The 21,137-nt window shown below is 42.0% G+C and overlaps 1 protein-coding gene across 2 annotated transcripts; it reads right to left on the bottom strand.

The window, feature by feature from the left end:
* Positions 1-33: 33 nt before the first annotated feature.
* PRELID3A (PRELI domain containing 3A) lies at positions 34-21,031 on the bottom strand. Of its 2 annotated transcripts, none has more exons than XM_035125601.2 (6): positions 20,884-21,031; positions 15,378-15,546; positions 14,609-14,698; positions 13,217-13,287; positions 13,025-13,127; positions 34-5,454 (listed from the first exon to the last, which is right to left on the bottom strand). In XM_035125601.2, the coding sequence occupies exons 2-6, from the start codon at positions 15,513-15,515 to the stop codon at positions 5,362-5,364; spliced, it is 495 nt and encodes a 164-aa protein (XP_034981492.1). In that variant the 5' UTR covers positions 15,516-15,546; positions 20,884-21,031; the 3' UTR covers positions 34-5,361. The 2 variants fall into 2 exon arrangements, with proteins under 2 accessions (XP_034981492.1, XP_034981491.1); XM_035125600.2 differs by lacking the exon at positions 20,884-21,031 and adding an exon at positions 18,942-19,051.
* Between the last annotated feature and the right edge of the window lie 106 nt (positions 21,032-21,137).

The raw sequence follows: 21,137 nt of genomic DNA, 5'->3' as shown, positions 1-21,137 counted from the left end.
AAAAACATACTACCTCAACAATTAGTGGTTGGTTGGTTGTTTTTTTACCGATCCTGCACTGCAAGTGTGAAAGCAGTAGTTAAACCTAGGTCTCCTCTCTTGTTAAGGACCAGTTGCCCCAGGGAAGGAAGCAGAATGCTGCTTTCAATTCCCACGCCTGTCTTTAGCTTTGTTGCCAACTCATAGTTAGCTGATTTTAGAAAGCAAGCAGAGAACTAAGGATAGAGCTCTGCACCTGTGAGTTTATGGCAAGAAACAGGAATGGCAAAAGAAGGTCTACTATATGGCCTCTAAATCAACAAGCAATATGTGTTCATTTTTGTGGTGTGCATGCGGGTAAATTAATTTACATGTGAATGGATATTATTAATGAATTAAATTTGTTAGTCACTTTATCTTGCCCAAGGCAACCCAAAGCAACTTACAAGCTACCCACCAACGTCACTCTTTTAAAAAGTCTTACCTGCTTACAGGGTTGTCATCAGGATAAATTAAGCCACCCAGCCCTGCCAGCTTGAGCTACTTGAGAAAAGAATGGTAGTAAAGATACTGAAAGGTAAACTAAGCTGAAATATATTTGGCAGGAGAAATAACTCACAGATTAGTTTCTAAAAAACATGCTCAGTCTTATTGCTTCGTTAAATAACTTAATTCTATCAGCATACTAGGCTAAGAAAACTCAATATCCTTTGTATCCCATTTTATAACTTCCTTTAGGCATAAGTTTCAAATCTCAGCTGTGTAACCTTATATATTAGAAAGCAAAATTCTCAGTCAAATTTGCATCCATCAAAACCCTCTTAATTATGTGTAGTTGCAGGGTTGAGGAACAGCATACCTTTAATAAAACATCTGGAAGCACAAGATAAAGTTAGATCTTCAATTCCTCCTTTGTGATGTGACTGTGCATGTTTTTCGTATGGCTTCTGATGCACCAGGGTAGCCATTTGTAAATGAAAAGGGCAATAGAATTATTTTGCTTGTTTTCCTGTTATGTAATACTGATATGCAGTTTATGCATTACAAATTAAAAAAAAAACCAACCTATTCTAAAAGTTGTACTGATGTCTTCATTGCTTCATCAGGTCAATACAGTTCCCAATATTGCAGAGAGTAAGTTGTGTGTACGACTGCATACTTTTCCGCTATTTATGTAAGCACATGAGAGTGGGACTTTCCCCAAAGGTTAGAATTAAGTTTCATTGATTGTTTTCACAAGATTTACAATCACCACTTTGATGGCTGCACAATTAAGACTGGTCCCTCATCTTATTTTGCTATATCGTACTTGCAGTTAGTCCATCTCTCCCTGCACCAAGAACTCTTTAAGAAGGAAGCCAATGTACAAGCTCAGCTTTCTCAGTAGGTTCATAGTACAATCCTTTGCATGTTTATGCAAAATAATACATCTTCTATTTAATAGGGCTTACTCATAGGTAAGTGGTTTCCAACTTCTGGGAGAAAAGGAAGTGAAGACAGGTTTTGTTTTTTAAAAGGGTACCTCTTTCTTTCCTATAAGTACTGATATAACAAATAAGTTAAATTTTCCGTGTGCCCTAGTTGTGGCAATAACATAAAAGCACTGTATTAATAGTTCAGCCACAATTAATGAGTGCCAAGGTACTCTCCCAAAACCTCTTAATTGCGATGATGGGCTGGTTAATTCCAGGGCGGCACCTACCGGCCTCCCTTGTGCTATTTTTAGTGTTTGTGACTCAGTTGTGTACTGCATGATCATCCCGTTTGGCAATTAACACAAAAGCAGTCTTTTGTTTTACTATATAGAAAAAAAGAAAAGACAGTCTGCTATTTTTAAGTAGGTCATGTTATTTATAGCCCCAGATGTCCATAGCATTTAACATTTCAGATAGAGAGATTCTCTGCTCAGAAGAGCTTACAGTCTAAGCGCAGGTGGATAAAGGCAGGTATACAGGAAGAGAAACACTTCTGCATGCAATTATCCTTCAAGTCGCAGCTGATTAAGCACTCGCCCCCCTCCCCACAAGCACACCTTCACATTAATGGCACCTGCATGAAAGCAGTGTTAATCAAGGTTGTTTACATAATGAAAAGCAGTGGTTTTTGAACAATCAAGGTAGTTAGGATTAAATAAAGAACTGTGACCAAATGCCAAGAAAGACAGGACTACTATACCATTTCAACAACTGCAGTTTTCTCATGTGCAACTCCTCATCTGTACTTGACATGCTTCAGCTCCCTGTGCTACATAATTTTTAGAAATACAGCAGCTTTGCCTATATTTGACATAGGAACAAAAAGTGCAGCAGGAGACAGTGTACTGCCTAACACCCAGTTCTCCCAACAAATATCAGTATTTGTTAGTGAAATAGGCCAATAGAACTTTAGGTATCAGTTAAGGTTACTGCTATCTGTTGAAAACTACTGTCTTTCCTTTAAATAACCACGAGAAAGGAAGAGGTTTAGTAGCTAGAGACTCTCCTTACCCTGGAATGACACATGGCATGCACGACAATTTTCTCATTGAATGTAACAGTTGTGAGACAGAGCCTGGAAGCAAGTTTTAAAACACTCTCTTCAGAGTCCTACTCAGAAAGGTGCTGTCACTTGAAGAATAACTTCTTCCTAAAGTAAAGCAAACTCTGACCATGCAGGGTAAAGGAAAAGGCTGAATGGGCAAGGTCCTAAATTGTTGCCCCACCATCCCTTTGTGGTACTGTCCCACTCAGCCAATACTTGTGAGGGAAGCGATGCAGATTCTCTCAGCTCCTGTATTTTTGATTTTATTAAGCTTCAAGGAAGGGTTATTTGGAATGATCAGGGGCAGAAGGTGGTACAGCAAGAGAGAACAAAAGGGGAACGCCCTAAGGGTGAGGTTTTGGTAAGTTTCAGGAAGGTAGATAAGCTACTAGATATAAAAATGTTTGATTTCCGGTCATCTACAACAGAGAACGCCGGGGCCATCAAGGACAAAGGAAAAGCATGGAGTGCTTTAACTGAAGATGTGAAGGGCCAAGAAGCAAGGGTAGTGGCAGCCATGATCGAAAGAGCACATGCTCTATTTTCACATGCTAAGGAGTCAAAATGCAACGTATTTTTATTTTCCATTATTTTATTTTTAAATTTCTATCCTGCTCTTCCTCCCAAAGGAGCCCATATTCCTGTGCCATGTTCAATATCTAATAAATCTGTGCTAGTCATGAAAATGTAAGACTATGGTCATTATTAGGTAAGTAAACAATATAAAAGCAATAGTATCAAGCTTGCCTGCCCGGAGGTTTGTGGGCTCTAAGATCCACTAAGAGAATGGCCTGAAGAGACAACATCGCACCAAGCAAGACACCAAGTGACAGTCTGTGTGGAGCTGCAATCATATGAGAGTTCCATCAGCCAAGATCCATGGAAGGAACAAGAAAGAGCAAAGATAAGAAAGAGTGAGGCTAGTCGCCTTTAGGAGACAGGAGTAGGACTATTAAACATAGCTGCCAAGTTTTCCCTTTTCTCGCGAGGAAGCCTATTCAGCATAAGGGAAAATCCCTGTAAAAAAGGGATAACTTGGCAGCTATGCTATTAAAGGAAACTCGACCACAATTGTATAGAAGACAGAAGGAACAAGTGCACATGAATAAGCATGGACAAGTTTACCTTAACACAAAAATAAAGGAAGTGGGGTGAAGGATTCCATATGAAAGCTGGTGACTTTGGTGAACTGGTCCACTTCTTGCAATGAACACACATACGGGCTAGAATGCTGAACTTCTCTGCCTCAGCCACACCGCCTCTTTCCATGATGGGCCTGATACCCTTCACAGAAGGCAGGCTCTTTGTAATCTAACTATTCTTTGTACAAAGTATATTGAAATGGGGAAAAAATGCTTTGGTCATTTTAAGGAAGCTCTTTTTCTGCCAGGGCTTAAAAACTGTTAATGCCATGGATTATTCAGGCCGGTGGGAGTGGGAGAAGGGAGCAAAAAAGGCTTCTAAAATAATTCCATTGAAAAGCTTGCTACTCACTCTTCTTTTTCTCTAATCTTCTGTGTAGAACATCTAGGGCTACTGCCATCATTACCTAGTTCGAAGCAAGTGCTCTGTCCTTACTGGCTTCAATAGAACTACTTCTAGATGTTGTACAGAAGAAAATTCCATTGAAATCAGAGGTCAGAAATGGAGTTTGAACTTGCTCAATGATGAAAGCTATTGGCTAGGTGGGAGAGGTGGTTGTGCTTCACAACATCACATCCCCCCCTCCCACTATGAAACAGTCTCCTCCCTGGAACCGCTAAGCAGAGTGCCAGAAGATGGGTGTGAAATGTGGGGTGGGCCATAAATATCCTTTATGGTCTTGTATCCATTGTTAAAAGTAAGAAATGAATTACACAACTAAGTACTCCAAACATATGCCATTTTCTGTTAGAATTAAAAATTACATATAGAAAATAAGTTTCCTAGTACTTCCCACTGAGGTATCAATTGTCTTCACATAATAAGTGACCAGAGTGTATATTCACATACTGTATATGGAAATAAATTAGCTACTGAAAAATAAAAACAAAAATTAACAAGAGAGGATTCAAGCCATTTTTACCACAACGAAATGGCCGCTCTCAGTGGTTTCAGTATAAATACTAGGAGGTAACGTGCTAGAACACCTTGTTCAGAATCTGCATTTTAACAGTGCAAGGAAGAATTGATATCCACAAAGACAAAGTCTCGGGAGGAGATCTCTAGCCTCCAACAAAGGGCACAATCCACCATGGAACTTTGTTGCACACCAGCCTTCATTTCAGGGAAGGTTGTTCAGATCTTCTTTCAGGCTCCGCTAAGTAAAAGGAAGGTTGTGTTGCAGAACTACATAGACGATCACATCAGGTGTCTGTCAACCTCCTGTGTCATGTTTCACCTCCCCACTATACTTATCTAGCCTTTAGAGAGAGAGAGAGAGATCTCCAGTGCTTTCTGTACCTATTTGTCATTTACAGAATAAGAACGGCAGCTGCACTTTTAAAGAAATAAATAAATAAATTTCAAGTACAAGAAAATGGTTATATAAGATGGGAAGTCTATTCTCTCAGCTCTGATCGGTACTTATGTAGATGTCGATCTTCAATCTGCTCTGCCAGTTCCACATCCATTTAACTTCAGTAGGACTTAAGGTCACAATACTCTATCAAATTTGTACACTTGTAACTAGAGGCCATGGGAAAGCCAAAAAGAAAAAGAAAAAAAGATTCTGTTAACTTACACTGTGGACAAATAGAGGGGCCTAGAAAGGCTTAAAAATTTTGTTATATAAACATATATATTTCTAAATAAAAAACAATGGAATATCCATCCTGGCAAGGAAAAAATATAATGGAAAAATAAAGTTCTGTCACAGTTCCCTCAGTCCTCCGCTGATGCTGCTGCCATTGCAGACTTCATGCTCTCTCGCGTCGAAGTTAGTTCGCCAATCACCCATTCTAAGGCTTCTCGACCCTGTTAAAGAAGGCACAAGAGCTAAGTGGATTGACCAGATACATTGATGTTAAACTTCTAAATCTTTCCTCTGTCAGACACCAAAAGATCTCCCAAAGCAAACTGCTTTGTTGTCTTCTGAATTATGAATGTTTCATAATGAACTGCGTCATTGAATTTGTACTACAAGATTATTTCATTCTAGTCCACCTTTGCTTCTGTAACAAGGAAAACCTTAAATTGAAGGATGATGATCTGCTTAGACAATACAATTTTCTTAGTAATAATAGGCCAACAAAGTTACAAGACTACAAGCTAGCTCTTTTGTAGAGTACAAATGTTAGATCTGTCTAGCAAGGCACAATTACAAGAGACTGTTGCACTTGGATCAGTGCTAGAGAGAGTTTTGACTACCCACTAGGGTGATGACTTTTTCATATTTTTTTCTCAAGAATTATTTCCTGTAGCACAAATGGATGAACCTTTGCCTATTAATGACTAAAATGAGGTATATTCCATTGAAATATTTAAAAAGGTTACGCACAAACCGTGCTTAATTTTTTGGTATGCCGTTTTACCATTTCATAAAATTGTATTAACAATTCTATATATATTTCGTATCAAATTTGGACACAACACCACATTCCACAATGGGGAGTGTTCTTAGCAACATAGGGTATACAAATGTCACACCTGCGCAAGGTAAAAGCCCCTTTTGGGGACCTCAAAATTCAGCCAGCAGACCCTGCCGGACATGCTGGGAAAAGAACCTACAGGAGAGGTAGCAAAGCATCATCCTCTAGCGGCGTCTATACTGTTACTGCAGCTAAAAAATCTCCCTTGTGTGTTTGATAACCCTATATAATGTTGTATATATGTGACTCTAAAGCTTGGGTTCAATTTTATATCTGCTTACAGTGACTTCAAAAATGGTCAAAAAACTGATAAATAATTTTTTTAAAATCATTTTGTGCGTGAGGGTTTTTTTAATCAAATCTCTCTGAAAGTAAGATTTTATCTAATCTTTAATGAAAGCTCATCAAATTATGATACAGGGAAATGAGGTTGTAGAAAAGTCATCACCCTCCTACCCACTCTTTCCAAAGTGCAAAGCATCATTTACTTCTTATCCCCAGCAAGCCTCTGAGCAACCTGAAATTTTTCCTATCACATTTCTGTGGCTTCCTCCATTACCATGGTAAGATTGCAACAGAACAGACATGAGGCCTAATATTTGCCCTTCTCCCATCAATAATATTTTTCCCCTTCAATTTCTTCTGCTTCATCCTAGCAGTGGAAAAGTTGTTACAAGTCCTAATGAACGTTATTAATGAATCTATAGTTTATTGTTTCTTTCCTATCCTGTTTACTCTCTATCCTGAAACACTAAATAACCATCACTGATGCTCAGAACAGAGCAACGTAAGAAGCAAGAGCACCGCTTTTGCAAGAATTCAGTTTAACTGGGCCTAAAGACCAAGTGCACCCTAGCTACAGAAAGCAACTCTAAATAAGAAGAGTTTGAAACACATGCTGGGCAGTATTCAACTCAACAGTTGCACCAGTGCAAGCACTCTTGCACAATGGAACTGCTTCAACCTACACACCCTCTAAATGTTTTTTGAGTTTGCCCTCAACCCTTCAGGGCAGATTTAGAGGATGTGAAGGTAGGGTCAGTTCTCGTGCGTAGTTATAAGTGCTTGCACTAGTGGAACTGAGGAGAAAACCTCAGTAACCTCAAGTAGAGAAACTCAACAAAAAAGTGAGAGCCTCCATAAGTTTTCAGGCTAGGAGCCTAATCACCTGGCCAGATGCAAAAGGCCACTTAGCATGTGCTCAAAAGATACCTATGCTCAAGAACTGCCTTTCCTCTTATTACCTAGACTATAACTAATTTCTTTGAAACAGTGAAACTGAATATACAGTGAAACTGTGCACACATCAGCATTATGAAAAGCCTGGTGTTTGTATAGAATACTAAATAGCTTAAAGCTTAACATTCTGAGCTAAATTACTGTTAGTTTTAAGCCGGTACTACACTGTTGCTGCTTTAACTACCAACTTAATTTTTTTATAGATGCTTGTTTTAATTGAAACAGAACACTACTGGATTAAATAACAGTTACACAATCTTTCTGGATATAAACGTGCTCAATTGAAATCTGTAAACTTAACAGCTCAGGTCAACACTCCTGGAAGAGAGAGAGATATGGCTATATAATTTAATTTGTTGCTTCTAAACTGACAAACCAACTAGCTTGCTCTGTCAGTGTGCAGATTTCCATCTGCACAACAGAACTATCCCCCTCTCCTTTCCCTGGCACCCTAAATGTGTTCTGCTGACCCCCCAAACCTATAAAGCAGATTTGGGGAGGGCATGGGGCATGCACAGTGAGAGAAGAGGGGGAAGTTTCCTTCTGGAAGTGAAAATCCTTGTTCTGATGGAACAAGTTAACTGGAAGCCACCCTTAGTTTTGAAATAAAAAGTGTAATGAACCAATAGATTGAAGAAACAGCCTTTGGGCTTATCTACACTGTAACCTTATACTGGGCTTTTAAGAATATCACAACCATGTTTTTCTCTAAACAATTCTAGTAATTGTTACTGGATGATGGTATTACAGTTCCCAGAATTTCCTGTAGAAAAGACTGTAGTGTGGATATGACCCAAAGCACCTGGCCAGAATTATTTGAATTTCTTCAATTATTTGTTACTTTTGAAAACACCATTCAGTTTGAAGTGTTTTCCATTCCTGGCCTCTGGTCAGCACCAACCACCTTCAACCCAATCCTTCAACTGAATGAAATAAAAAATAAAAAGGGCCCCACTAACAACAGACATATATGACATGTCAAATGAAGAAATTCACAGGATTGCTATGGGAGATAGAACAGGAATTATTGCATTGTTACAGCACCAAGTGCTTTTGATCAACAAACCTCCATGCTATAACACTAAATACAAGTGTTGGGGCTTAAAGCATAGAATATCTTAACATATTCTAAGAAATGAAATGACAGCTTGGTTTGAGTAGATTCTAAGCACATTGGTGGGGTGAACTAGGTTGCAGCTTTTTTTAAGGAGAGGGCGGAAATCTGGATTTTTTAGGACCAAACTAGACATTTGCCTAATATGTAGTATGCATCTTAAATAATTACATTCACAGGGAGACAGATTCTTACTGGGAAGGCAGCCAGTAGGGAGAGGCAGCTTATCTTTCCACACACACACCATGATCTGAATGCAAAAAGTCCCCAACAGACTCCCCCATGCCAGTAATTATTTCAGGAACAACGATATATACATCTGCAATTGAGCAGATGTCAAGTTTGATCCAGTCTGGCCGGTGTTACTTGGGAGGACTGGCCATTTGTTTTTATAGTAACTGAGCATGTTGCATGATTTTGTTGTGTTTGAAATTACCTTAGTTAGAGTGGTCTATTGGGCTGACGACTCACTTATTTCCTTCCCATAGGCATCTGGCAAGCCTCTAAAAACAAAATGCTGAACCAAAAAGACTGGGGTTCTTTTTAACATGCACGGGACTAGCAAAAACAATCTGACAGAGGATTGGTTTACTGAGTTTCTGTTGTACCATAAAACAGCATATTAGTATATGACTTGAGCAAGCATATTTCCAACTGAAGCATGCACCTTTTGATAGATTTACGTACATGGTGGTAGTACACTGAACATACAGAATGAGAGTTAAGAACTGGACATAATTTCAGTGGTCACTGCTTAACAAACTATTGAGAGCATAAAATTTTAAACTCTGAAACATTTCACAGGCTTAATGGTAAAACTGAAAGCATACAGTGAGAGTTTACTATTATTATTTTTTTGTAATATATACACACACTCCAAAATTGGGAGTAGTTAAGTATGCCACAACACTAAGGCATGTTTGGTAACTGTATTCTGCAAATGAAAATTGAGGGTTTTAAGGGCAGGATCAACAGTCAATTAACTGTTTCTAAGCTTGGTAGTCAAGCTCAAGGAATGAAAAGGTGGTCACTGAAGTTCCTCGCAAGTCAAACAGATGCTAGCAATGCCTCTTAAAACAATGCATTTAGACAAAAACAGCTACTTTGTTATAGCAAAACTATTTATATATTAGTGTATGTTTAGATAAAAGCCTGGATTTTAGATGTAAAAAAAAGAATCATGGTATGTTGTTCATATATTTCCCCCTATTCCCCACTTACATGTGGAGGAAGAGAAGCTATTTCAATTTCTAGTCTGTAACAAATTGTAGTTTGCCAATTCATCTTCTCCCAGATCCTGGATCTGATCCTGGTTTTGCAAACAAGCAAACCACAGTTGGCCATGTTGGGGCAAAACTGCAACTGAACACTTCTAATCTCCCCTCACAAAATGCCAGGAGAAGAGAGTGAGGCTCGTGCTCATAACAAAACATGCAGCCAAATGCAGCCAAAATGTTTTGCATGATTCCTGCCTAATTAAAATAAAGGGAGGCACAGACACTAGAAATAATGCAAAGAGAAAAAGTAGAACCTAATTCTCACAAGTGCCAAGTGCTGAAGTTTATGATAGTACAATGTGTTTCAGAACAGAAGTTCCTTCTTCAGGACCAATCTTGGACTTTCTGAAGCAACTTACATAAATGCTGCTGCCTATCGGGCATGACAGTTGGAATGACAGTTCCAAAGTGCACTGAGCGACAATAAAGCTTAATAGCTGGCACTTTTGAAAACCAGTTTCTTCTTTTTGCATTCTTTTTGCACGGATTTTAAACTGCCTCAAAAGCAAAAACCAACAAGGACCAAATAAACAGGTGCTAATGTTCTAATTGTGACTTCATAAACTGCTTTCTTTTAAATGAGAACCCTTCTGTCCAAGCAGTGATGGGACCGTATTTCCAAACTGATAGGCAAGAACTGCCATTCTGTAGGCTAAGTCCAGCAGTAGCATGAACTAGTTAACAACCTCAAGTATTTCACCCCAAAGCATTCCATGCATTGGATAAAGAGGACTGGTTGTACTTCACCTACTTCCAAAATACTCTGGGGCCAAGGTGCAACAGTTCTTCTAACAGTATTCCACTTACTCAAAAGAGATTTACCAAAGAACAGAAGGTGGGCCTTATTAAAGGCCCACACATGCAGGTTCTTAAGAACCTTTTCCTGTGTCAAAGCATTAGACAGTACGGACGCCCCCCCAAATTCCAGAGTTAAAGAATAAGGGTGCTGTTCCTCTATATGCAATGTGTGTATATATACGAGGCATGCAGGCTTTCAAGTAACATGACAACAACATGCACAGATTTGCTAGAAGCTGAAATGCTGTACCAAGGTAACAAATGCTGGTATTACCACTAATTAGTACAAAATGCAGCTGTAGAAAGAGACTGCTATCTTAGAACACTGTCAGAATGTTGAATTGTCCACTCAATAGCATCCCACCCCTGGAGTAATACAGAAAAGATGTACAACTTATGACAAAAAGTTATTCCACCATCACAGTCTTGTAAATCTCAAGAGCCTACAGGAAAATCAAGCATTGTAAACCGAGAGTGATATCCAACTAAGTCCAAGTAAACCTACTGAAAGTGAATGGATGTAACAGTTATGACTAAGCCTACCTTGTTGAGTAACACGCTTATCAAATATTGGTAACAAGCAATTATATCAAGTAAAGGTTTAACTGAGTGCCAAAGCAGGATGCTGAAGACACATAAATAGGCATCCCGGTAGAATAAGTTAGGCAAAAGGAATCTGAGCTCCAATGAGCATGCCTGCTTCTGACAGATGCATCTCATCCTAGACTTGGGATCATTTGACGTGCTACCAGAGCCCTATAGAGCAACTTCTGCCTAGAAATCTGGTAGTGCGCAAGTGTGAAGCAGCCCTAAGTTGAAAAGGTAAAGAGAGAGGGATCACCTGTAAGGAAACTTAGTTAAAACAGGCTGCATTATATAGGATTAAAAGAGAATGAAGAAGAAACAGTAAAGCACCTGAATGAGACCTGTAATGTATTGATAATCTATTGTTGTACAAGTGCAGAAGTCATGGGGGACTGAGAACAGAAGTATTTGTTTAGGATTACAATACCTGAAATGCTCATTTCCCCCTTAATAATACTCTTTATAAGGCTGAGCTATTCATTTGCTGTTTTATAGTCAAATCCCAACCATGTACTCACGGAAGTCCCCAGCATGCTGAACTGTTGCGGGCTGAGAACAGGGATGGGCTGTGTCACATTCTCTCATAGCCCATTTCTGAGGGCCCTGTGTCAGCAGTGGGCATGGCCATCCCATGCTCTCTCTCTCACCACACACAACACTCCACCCGCCTGCCGCAATTAGGCCGGAGTCACTAGGAACCTTTTTACAAACCTAACCGCAGCACAGGGAAGGTGCTTTAGAGCATACATGTGGAGGCAGGGTTAACCATCCCCATCCCAGCTGCATTTAGGCAAGGGGGGGGATAATCTTTACTCCAACAGGATAGTTGTTTTCTAGCTGCAGCAAAGGCAAGGAGGGAGGTGAGGGCCAGATAAAGAAGTCAGGAGTTCAGCTTCCTGTATCTTTTAATGCATGGAGTGCTTGCATATAAAATATCCTCTGGAGGGTTGGGGGAATTCCCAGAATAGGTTTATGCTGCGAACCGCACTGAGATCTATGCATGAAGAACAGTGTACATAATTAATTAATTAGAGGGCACACAGGGAAAGGAATGGAAAGTTCCACTGCACGGCCGGAAGTCTGCGCATTAGGAGAACTTCTTCACCCATAACATTTAGAGCAGGCATCCCCAAACTGCGGCCCTCCAGATGTTTTGGCCTACAACTCCCATGATCCCTAGCTAAGAAGGCCAGTGGTCAGGGATGATGGGAATTGTAGTCCAAAACATCTGGAGGGCCGAAGTTTGGGGATGCCTGATTTAGAGGAACAGTTCCTTTTCATCTGTCTCCTATTCTGCTACTAACAGCCTTTGTATGCATTTGGTTTATTGTACATCGGAAGTGGAATAAGTTCCCTCCCTAACACTACAAATAGGACAACCAGAACATGTGCTCACACCCAGTAGAAAACAAGAGACATCTGTACATAATAAGTGTCTGGGTAATGAGGGAAAGTTCAGATATGACACCACCTTAGTTCTCTCCTCTGCTTTCAGCACTGAAAAGGTAAGGAGGTGATTTGCCTGCTTCCCATATAACCCTATATGGCTCAAGCAACCCACTGCGGAAGCCAATAACTAACCTGAGAAGGTATTTTGTGAACCGCAAACAAGACTAATCTGATCACACAACCAGACACTATCACCCCTACCCCCATTCTAGCTGTAAGCTGCTGTTGTCTCAGTGAGAGACAACAATCACTTTTCCTGACTTCATACCATACACAGCTTTGAATCTTAAAAGGAAATACATGCAGACTGAGAATACACGACAGGCTCTACAGACCATCACTGACTTACAGTGAATTGTGTATAATTGAGAGCACCCTGGGCTTATGGGATACCAACACTAGTATAATGCACTTAAACATTTGAGTTTTAGGTTTTAAATGAACCACCTTAAAGTTAGCAACTGTGACCCAGTAAAACTGTGCCACACACCTACCTTTCTAGCATTAGAAGATATTGTGCTTGCCATTAAAGTTTCCAAGTAACTACTGAGGCTAACACCTTTTACTGTAATAATTGCTTCTTGAGTTAACAAAGTCCTGTAAGGGGAAAGACAGAAACTATCAGTACAAAAAGGATTCCCCCTCATCACATTTTTTTACTGAAAGTCAAAGACATTCCAACTTACTTTTCCGGGTTCTCAGGGTGTGGCGTATATACCAACCTTTCATCAACTGATATAAGATTTGTAAGTGTTATCTTAAAGATAAAAAGAAGCAAAAATTAGTTTAACTAATCTTAGTATTATCTAGCATAATACATAATAAAAAAGATTGTTTACTTTACTTAAAGAAAATGATAAATTGCATTTTTAAAATCAACTAAGGCGGCTTTGTCATGCTGGCCGCATGTCCTGGAAGCTGTACGCCGGCTCCCTCGGCCAATAACGCGAGATGAGACGGTCACGACTGGACCTAATGGTCAGGGGTCCCTTTACCTTTAAGGCTGTATCCTAAGCAAACTTTCAAGGAATTAAAGTCACATTTTACAGCAGGAGTAAGGAAATTCCGGCCCATAGGCCTAATTAGGTCACAAACCCTACCCACTCCTCCACATGTGTGATGCCAGGTTTGGGACAGATAAATATGTGGCTGGCATTCGCTACCTTAGGGAGCGCCCAACCAGTGAACTCGATGTGCAGTTGGGTACAGCTCACTGTCAGCCCCAATCAGCTGATGGACAGAGAGAGTGAGACCCCTTGAAGTTCCACTCTCTGCACTCATAAGCTGAGGGACATTGGGAGAAAGCTGCTTTGAAGTTTGGTTGCAGCTGTGGTTTGGATACAAAGCATGCCTGAATCCATACCACAGCTGCAACCAGACTTCAAAGCACCCATCAGTTGATCAATGCTGAGAGGGAACTCCTCTGAAGCCCTTACCTGATGACATGATGATGAGGACGGTGCCAGGTAGTCACCAGGTAGACTGGTGGGCAACCCAGATGCCAGAATTGACCCATGGGGAGTGAGGGAGATATGGATTTGGCCTGCTGGCCTGCTTCAATTCCCTGGCCTTGAGCTACAAGCTTCAAGTAGCATATAGCCAGCCAAATTACACACACTTATATCCAAAGCTGCCTGTGTGTGGGAAGGACTCGCCATTCCCTGCTCTCCCCTAGCAGCCCTCCCACCCTCAAATTCTACTCCAGAGAGCTGGGGGCCACTGGAGCAGATTTTGGGACTGCACAGAGGGAGAAGGAGGAGGAGATGGTGAAGTCCCACTGTGTGAGTGGAAGTCCACTCGTGCAAAGTTGGATTCTGCCCACAAAGAACTTTCGGATCCTCTAGAAATAATTTCATCAGAGAACGGAAAGCTAGCAATCCCAATTTCTTTAAAAAAACAAAAATCTAAAGTTATCTAGCATACACAGAGAATGCTAGTCTTGGTTCCTGCTATGCCCTAATAGCAACGTTTTCCCAACATAAGCAAGGATTGCCTCAAACAGGCAGTATGTAAAACAACATAGCCAGCAACTCCCTGGTCCTGCCAGCAAATACAATACACAATACTTTATTACTTACATTTGTGGAGCTCAGTACCATTTTCTTTTCCACCGGATCAACTACAGAATGTTCTTTAATGTATGTCATAGTTCTACTTGTTCCCAGAATCTTTAAAAAAAAAGGAAATAAAAGCAAGTACTAACACAGTACCACACACTGGGACCCAGGTGGCGCAGTGGTTAAACCACTGAGCCTAGGGCTTGCTGACCAGAAGGTCGGCGGTTCGAATCCCTGTGACGGGGTGAGCTCCCATTGCTTGGTCCCAGCTCCTGCCAACCTAGCAGTTCGAAAGCACATCAAAATGCAAGTAGATAAATAGGAACCGCTACAGCGGGAAGGTAAACGGCGTTTCCATGTGCTGCTCTGGTTTGCCAGAAGCGGCTTTGTCATGCTGGCCACATGACCTGGAAGCTATACGCCGGCTCCCTCGGCCAATAATGCGAGATGAGCGCGCAACCCCAGAGTCGGTCACGACTGGACCTATTGGTCAGGGGTCCCTTTACCTTTTACCTTTACTAACACAGTAACCCAAAACGAGCAGTCAAGCAAAGTATCAAAAAGGTTGGTGATAAATGTATTTCTGTAAAGAATGCAGTGATAGCCCCTATCTGAACAAAGAGTCTTATTGAACCAGGTTCTCTAGGTGTGTTGCAACTCTAAAGGAAATTTAGCCTGAGCATTTACTATGAGAGTCATTATGTGCAATGCAGTCAAGAATAGAACATGTGTTTTTATTTCATAAAAAGATTCAGCATACCACTAGCCAGTGTGGTTAAAACAAACTTACCGCTTTTACAATACTTGGTAGGCCCCATTCAGTGCTAAGTAGCCGGTGACTGTGCAACCTTCCTTGATTGTCAAGGCTTCGGTCCAAGACATCAACTCCCACCACTGATGGGTTCATAGGATTGGGATATTTTCTCATGGCAGCTTTTATTACAGTATCCCATGTATGCCTAGGGGAAATGAAATGAAAGAGAAGCAGGCAATGCATTAAGAATTCTCTGTATGCAATGCAATTTAATTAAAACTGAACATTTTGGTTTGTATTTATGGTATATAAAGCATACATTACAAAACACAGTATTTAATATCATGTAAGAGTTGGTACCTGAATTTGCTTACGGTATTTTTCTCTTCCAACTCTGTCACTTTCTTCGTATTCAGTCTATTAGGTTGTTAACTACCTTAAGCACATTGGCATAAGGGTGCTATATGTATAAGGTGGTATCTAATACTGCCATTACAAGAGCAGAACAGATTTCTGCTTGCAAAAATCGGACTTCCCCTTCGTCCCCCTGCAGCAACCCTCCATCCTTAAAATCTACTCCAGAGAGTTGGGAAATCCTCCAGTGCCGACGTCTGGAGGAAAGTAAGTTTCAGAATATAGTGCTATATAAACTTTGGTCAGATCAGAGATTTGCCAATCTAGTGACAGTCTTTGTCAAAGACTGTTGTCCTTACACCCCCAGCAGTCCCAACCACTTTGGCCAATGGTCAGGGAAGGTGGGAGTGGCAGTCCAACAATATCTGGAGGGCACAACATTGACTACTTCTAGTGTAGATGACAGCTCTTTCTAGGCACAGCAGAGTGACAGATATTAAAGGCAAGAAACACCACTTTCAATTTTCAGTACTTATTTAGCACAAGTTCTCCTCTGGAGAGGAAGCATTTGATACAGCAATAGGAAATCAATTCTGGATCCTAGCCATGCTTACTCAGAACTGGGTCCCACTGATTTCAATAGGACACTCTCAAGCATGCTTAGAGTGGTTGTATAAGTATTATGCACAATAACAAAATAAGAGGAAGAACATTAGGTTAATGTTATAGAACATGCTTTGCAAGAAAATGCTCCAAGGTTCAAGAAGCACTGGGAAAGACTCCCATCAGAAAAGTTGGAGAGCCACTGCCATTCAGTGTTGACAAAGCTGAGCTAGATGGACAAATGGTCTAACCTGGTATACACCAGCTTTCTACATTCTATGTTCCTGTGTAGCATATATCTTTCATTTCCAGAAAACATTCATTGCTTAAGTAACATTAACTCGGTAGTGAAATATTTTCAGTAAGCTAATAAGAACTTATGAAACCCAGTGACTAAGTAAAGGGAGTTAACATTGGGCTGTTCTTGCCTTGTTCACAAAGATAAAGGCTGAGTGAGAGAGAGAGAGAGAGAGAGAGGGAGGGAGAGAGAGAGAGAGTCATGCTTAAATTCAGAGATTATCACACTTATTCAGTGTCAGCCTGCATAGCTCCACTGCTATCTCACACTTTTGAGAAGCACACTTTTACATTAGTTTTTAAAAAGAGTGTGTGGTGTTGCAATTTAAGCATTTCCTTCATTATTGGGAAACTGTTTTATGGCACTTTGGCTATTTGCAAGTAGCCAACAACATCATCAGTGATCTGGTACAGTATTGCACTTAACTGCTAGTCAGTCTCAGGAGCCTTTCAAAGCCATACTGCTAATTTAGTATACTCATGCTATAGGGTCTCAACCCCTCTTTCTTTGGAAGAAGAATATGCCTTTTTTATGGCAATGCAAAAAACAAAACCCATTGAACACATCATAACCTACTTTCCACCCATTTAATTACAAGCTATTACAGGCAGTGTCTCAGCTTGTTTTATAGCAAAATTCCAGGAAGCCACTGTCATGATGTTATTTCCTACACGTCTGTACAGAGGCAAAATGTGGCAACCTCTCCTCCCATTTTCAGCCACCCTTCCCTGGAGTGCTAAAGAAAATTCCCTGTTAAATTGCTAGACAGAACAATTGCGCCACTGCCTCCATGTCCCTGGTGTCCTACAGCTCAATTTCTTAGAAGAACCAAAAGAGTGGTCCACAGAAGTCCACAATTATGCACCCCGCTAGTATTCCATCATTCCTGGAAAGAGTGACAAGAAAAGTCCCATCCTTCTGCTCCAGATTCTAGATGAAGAGTCAGGGATCATTAACCAGAGGTCAACTGAGTTTCAGAGGACATAATAAATTGAAGAGGAAGATCCCATGCCCTCATCTCTAACTTCAAGCTGAAAAGAAAGATTGGGGCTGCCCATTTTGGTGCTCAGGTCTTTTCAACCACCTTCAAGAAAACAAGCCCAGCCATTCGCTCTAGCTCCAGACTAGGAAAGTGATGATCGCTATTTGGGCCATTGTCAGCATTAAGTCCCAAGTGATCAGAGAACAGATTGTACACACAGCTGAGGTCTTCTGAACTTCAGCACTACTATAGGGACTGTAACCACACAGGAGATTGCTGATGTCCTTGTGCACAGATGCAGGGGAAGGTCAGGGACCAGCAGCCGAATTCTAAGTACACTGAAAGGGTGGCAAGGAGTCCTGGCAATCACCAGCTTAGCTTTGGTAACAATGGCCAGCCAAAAAGTCTGAGGGCCTTTGACACTCAAAAATATTCCAAACCCCATTAAAACGATGGAAAGCCTCAAGAGCAACATCTTCTGGGTAGCAATTCTAACCCTTGAAGGTGACGAGAGTGGCAAAGGCCTACCAAGTTTCTGTCCGCAACATTCATGGCAATAGCAACATACTTTAGTTACACTGGGGTATTTTTAGAAACCAGTTCTACAAAGCAGTATATGCAGCAAAGGCATGTTACCATGACACGACCTTGAAGAAAGGAAGTTGTCACCTTTGCCCCAGATATCACAGGCATTTGCAGGACAGCTCACTGCATGGAGAAACACTTATTGCTTCCCTCTCTAATAAAAAGATAGCAATAGACAGAGCGCAGGGGCCAGCCTTCCCCAACCTGGAGTCCACCATTTGTTTCAAACTGCATCAATCCAACAGTCCTCGGCCCATGGTCAAGGAAGATGTGAGTCACACAAGAACACTTAAGAGAACGTAAAGGGAAACTAAGACAACATTTTTAAAGGTCTTTAATAAGGCAGGCATTTGGGAACACGCGTGGGCAAACCCACGACAGACCATATTTAAAGCCCTTTAAAGTCCTATGTAAGGGAGCAAGCGCGCCGGGGCGGGATGTTACCGACGTCCTCGCCCGGTGACCAAAAAGCACGAGTTGTATACCAGGCGGAAACGGAGAAGGGAAGAGGGGAGTTTCGTTCATTTTTCCTTCCAAAGGAAGCTCCATAGCTCAGTTGAAAAGAAGAGCTGTAGCTCACTACCAGAGCATCTGCTTTGCAAGCAGGTCTCAGGCTCAACCCCCAGCATCTCCCGATGGGACAGGGAGAGACCCCTGGAGAGCCGCTGCCAGTCAGTGTAGGCAATACGGTTTCTCTGTCCCTCCGCAAGCCCAGGCTGCTGCTGTCAAGGGCACGGAGCCAAGGACGGAACACGCGCCACTCCCGTCCTCGCCTTACCCAAACTCGTGCTCCGAGCTCCAGATCTTCATCCTGTAAAAGGAGCGGCGTTAATGGCGGCTCAATGGAAAGAACCGGCTTCTCGGCCCCAAAGGAAAGGGCGGCGCTTTTCCCCGGAGGAGGGTGAGCGATGACGTCAGCCGTCTGCCACCCTCCCTTCCTCCTCGCGCCAGCCAATCGCCGCTCCTGTCCGCTGGAAAGACACCCGGCTCGCTCCCGCCTCCCTGCACCCTTCGACGCCCGGAGAAAGGACGTGTGTAGACCTTGAACCAGGGACGCCCAGCTCACATTCCTCGCCAGTGACGTCAGGACTTAGGCTCTGGAAATGCGCCGTTTCTTGCCCATTGCGTGACTCCTGGGTGGATCTACTCGCTCTGCCTCGCGGGTCTGCAGACCCGTAGCGCCTCTGCACCGGCTGCATCAGGCGTGAGCCGAGCGTGGGATTCTCAGGCTGCCCTTGGCATGGGGTGTGTTTTGATTTTTGCCTGAACAGAAAGCAGAAGAGTGGCATCTTGTGTCGTCGTGGCGTCTGACTCTTACTGACTTCAGTCTCACCAGGTTTAGGATGCGAATAAAGTCGGGTCACACATTTTTCACGGAAGAATATCTTCCACGTTTTCTGCAGCGCGTATTTATTAAAGGGGAAAAGGTTCAGTCCTATGCGCACACATACTTAGAATGAATGATTTTCAAGTGTATATACGTGAGATTGTACAAAGCCGCTTGCAAACGCATTGTAACTCAAAACTAAACTAAATTCAAGTTGACTTAAGGCAAGCCTGTTACATTAGAGAAAATTAAGCAAACTGAAACTGGTCTCACGACTGACCTTGATTTCTAGGGCCATCGCTAGAATACATAGCAGAGCGCGGGAAAACTTGCCTCTGGATTCTCAGTGTTAACATCTACCGATGTCAGTTCTTACACACACATAATTGGGGAGAAAATGTTACTGTATTCTATGCATTAAGCCCAACTACTTGACAGTAATCAAAACAGAGTCCTCGAAAATACCGAACATGGGATTATGTAACTTTACTCGGAAGTCCTGTGTTCAGTTTCTATCCCCCAATAAATGTGCTTAGGCCTGCAATTTACACCGAACTGTCTCATCACAGTTTCTGAGCGGGTAAAGTAATGAGAGATGCAATCAGAAATCAGTAGGCAGCGACCGTAGTATTGGGACAATTTAAAATCAAAGAGGATTAAAATACTTCGGATAATTGCAGCTTCCGGCTTCTTTTAATGATGAACTCTGTTCCACTTTCCTGGGTCGAGGTTATACAGTGTCTCCGTCCGACTGACCTTGCAAATAAATCCCAAGGTATCACTTTTTTCCCCTTCCACATACGGTATATGTAACTAATTAATGCCGTCGGGGCCTACGTGAGTGACCTAGACGCCATGTGATTTCGCCGTTCATGGACTTCTGATCCACTGGTGTCAACCTGCCTCAGCAGACACACCCATCACCCTGTAGGTGTGTTTGCCTTGGGTACACAAATACCAAACAGGGGTCGTGTTTTAGCAAGGAAGACGCTGCCTGGAGCTATTAGGCTTCCACCTGATACTCGCTTTGCGGCCGCAGTTTCAACAACTGTAAAGGCTGCAGTTCTCTCCACGCTCGTGCAAGAGTAAGTCCCACTGAATTCCGAGAGACTTCAGACGAAACACGCACAAGATCAGGCTGCAGGCACACCTGACGTACACAAAACCAGGCTGGATTGGTCCAAGGATCTGTAGTTTAGATCAGCATCTTGTTGCGACAATGGCCAATCAGCTATTTCTGAGAAGCCAGGTATCGCTCCCCCTCCCCCAAAAAAGACAGCTGTACAAGTAAATATACGTTGGAATTTGGAGAAAACTTTTATGAATGGAAATATCTATGTACAAAACTGTGCGTTCTATAAAGTTACGAAACCCACACGCTCTTGCTAGTTACTTGTGCAGGGTTGGCGTGGTGGGGAGTAGTTTCTCTAGAACTCCTCTCTGGCTGTTTCGGCTGGATGGATCCTCTACACTTGCGCTTCGGAGAACCCCATAGATCTAGCATGCAAGACTTCAATTTGGTCGTCTCGCTCTTGCACAGGGATGGCGGAGAAAGAGCGCAAAACTCGCAAAGCCTCCAAAAGAGGCGGGGCTTACGAAAAAAGGAGGAGCATGGCGAAGGCTGCGCGCACGCGCGGGAGGGGTCAT

Source organism: Zootoca vivipara, chromosome 8, assembly GCF_963506605.1.
Source record: "Zootoca vivipara chromosome 8, rZooViv1.1, whole genome shotgun sequence".
NCBI lineage: Eukaryota > Metazoa > Chordata > Lepidosauria > Squamata > Lacertidae > Zootoca > Zootoca vivipara.
The sequence above is the reverse complement of the archived record's forward strand: the minus strand, read 5'-3'. Positions and strand labels throughout refer to the sequence as shown.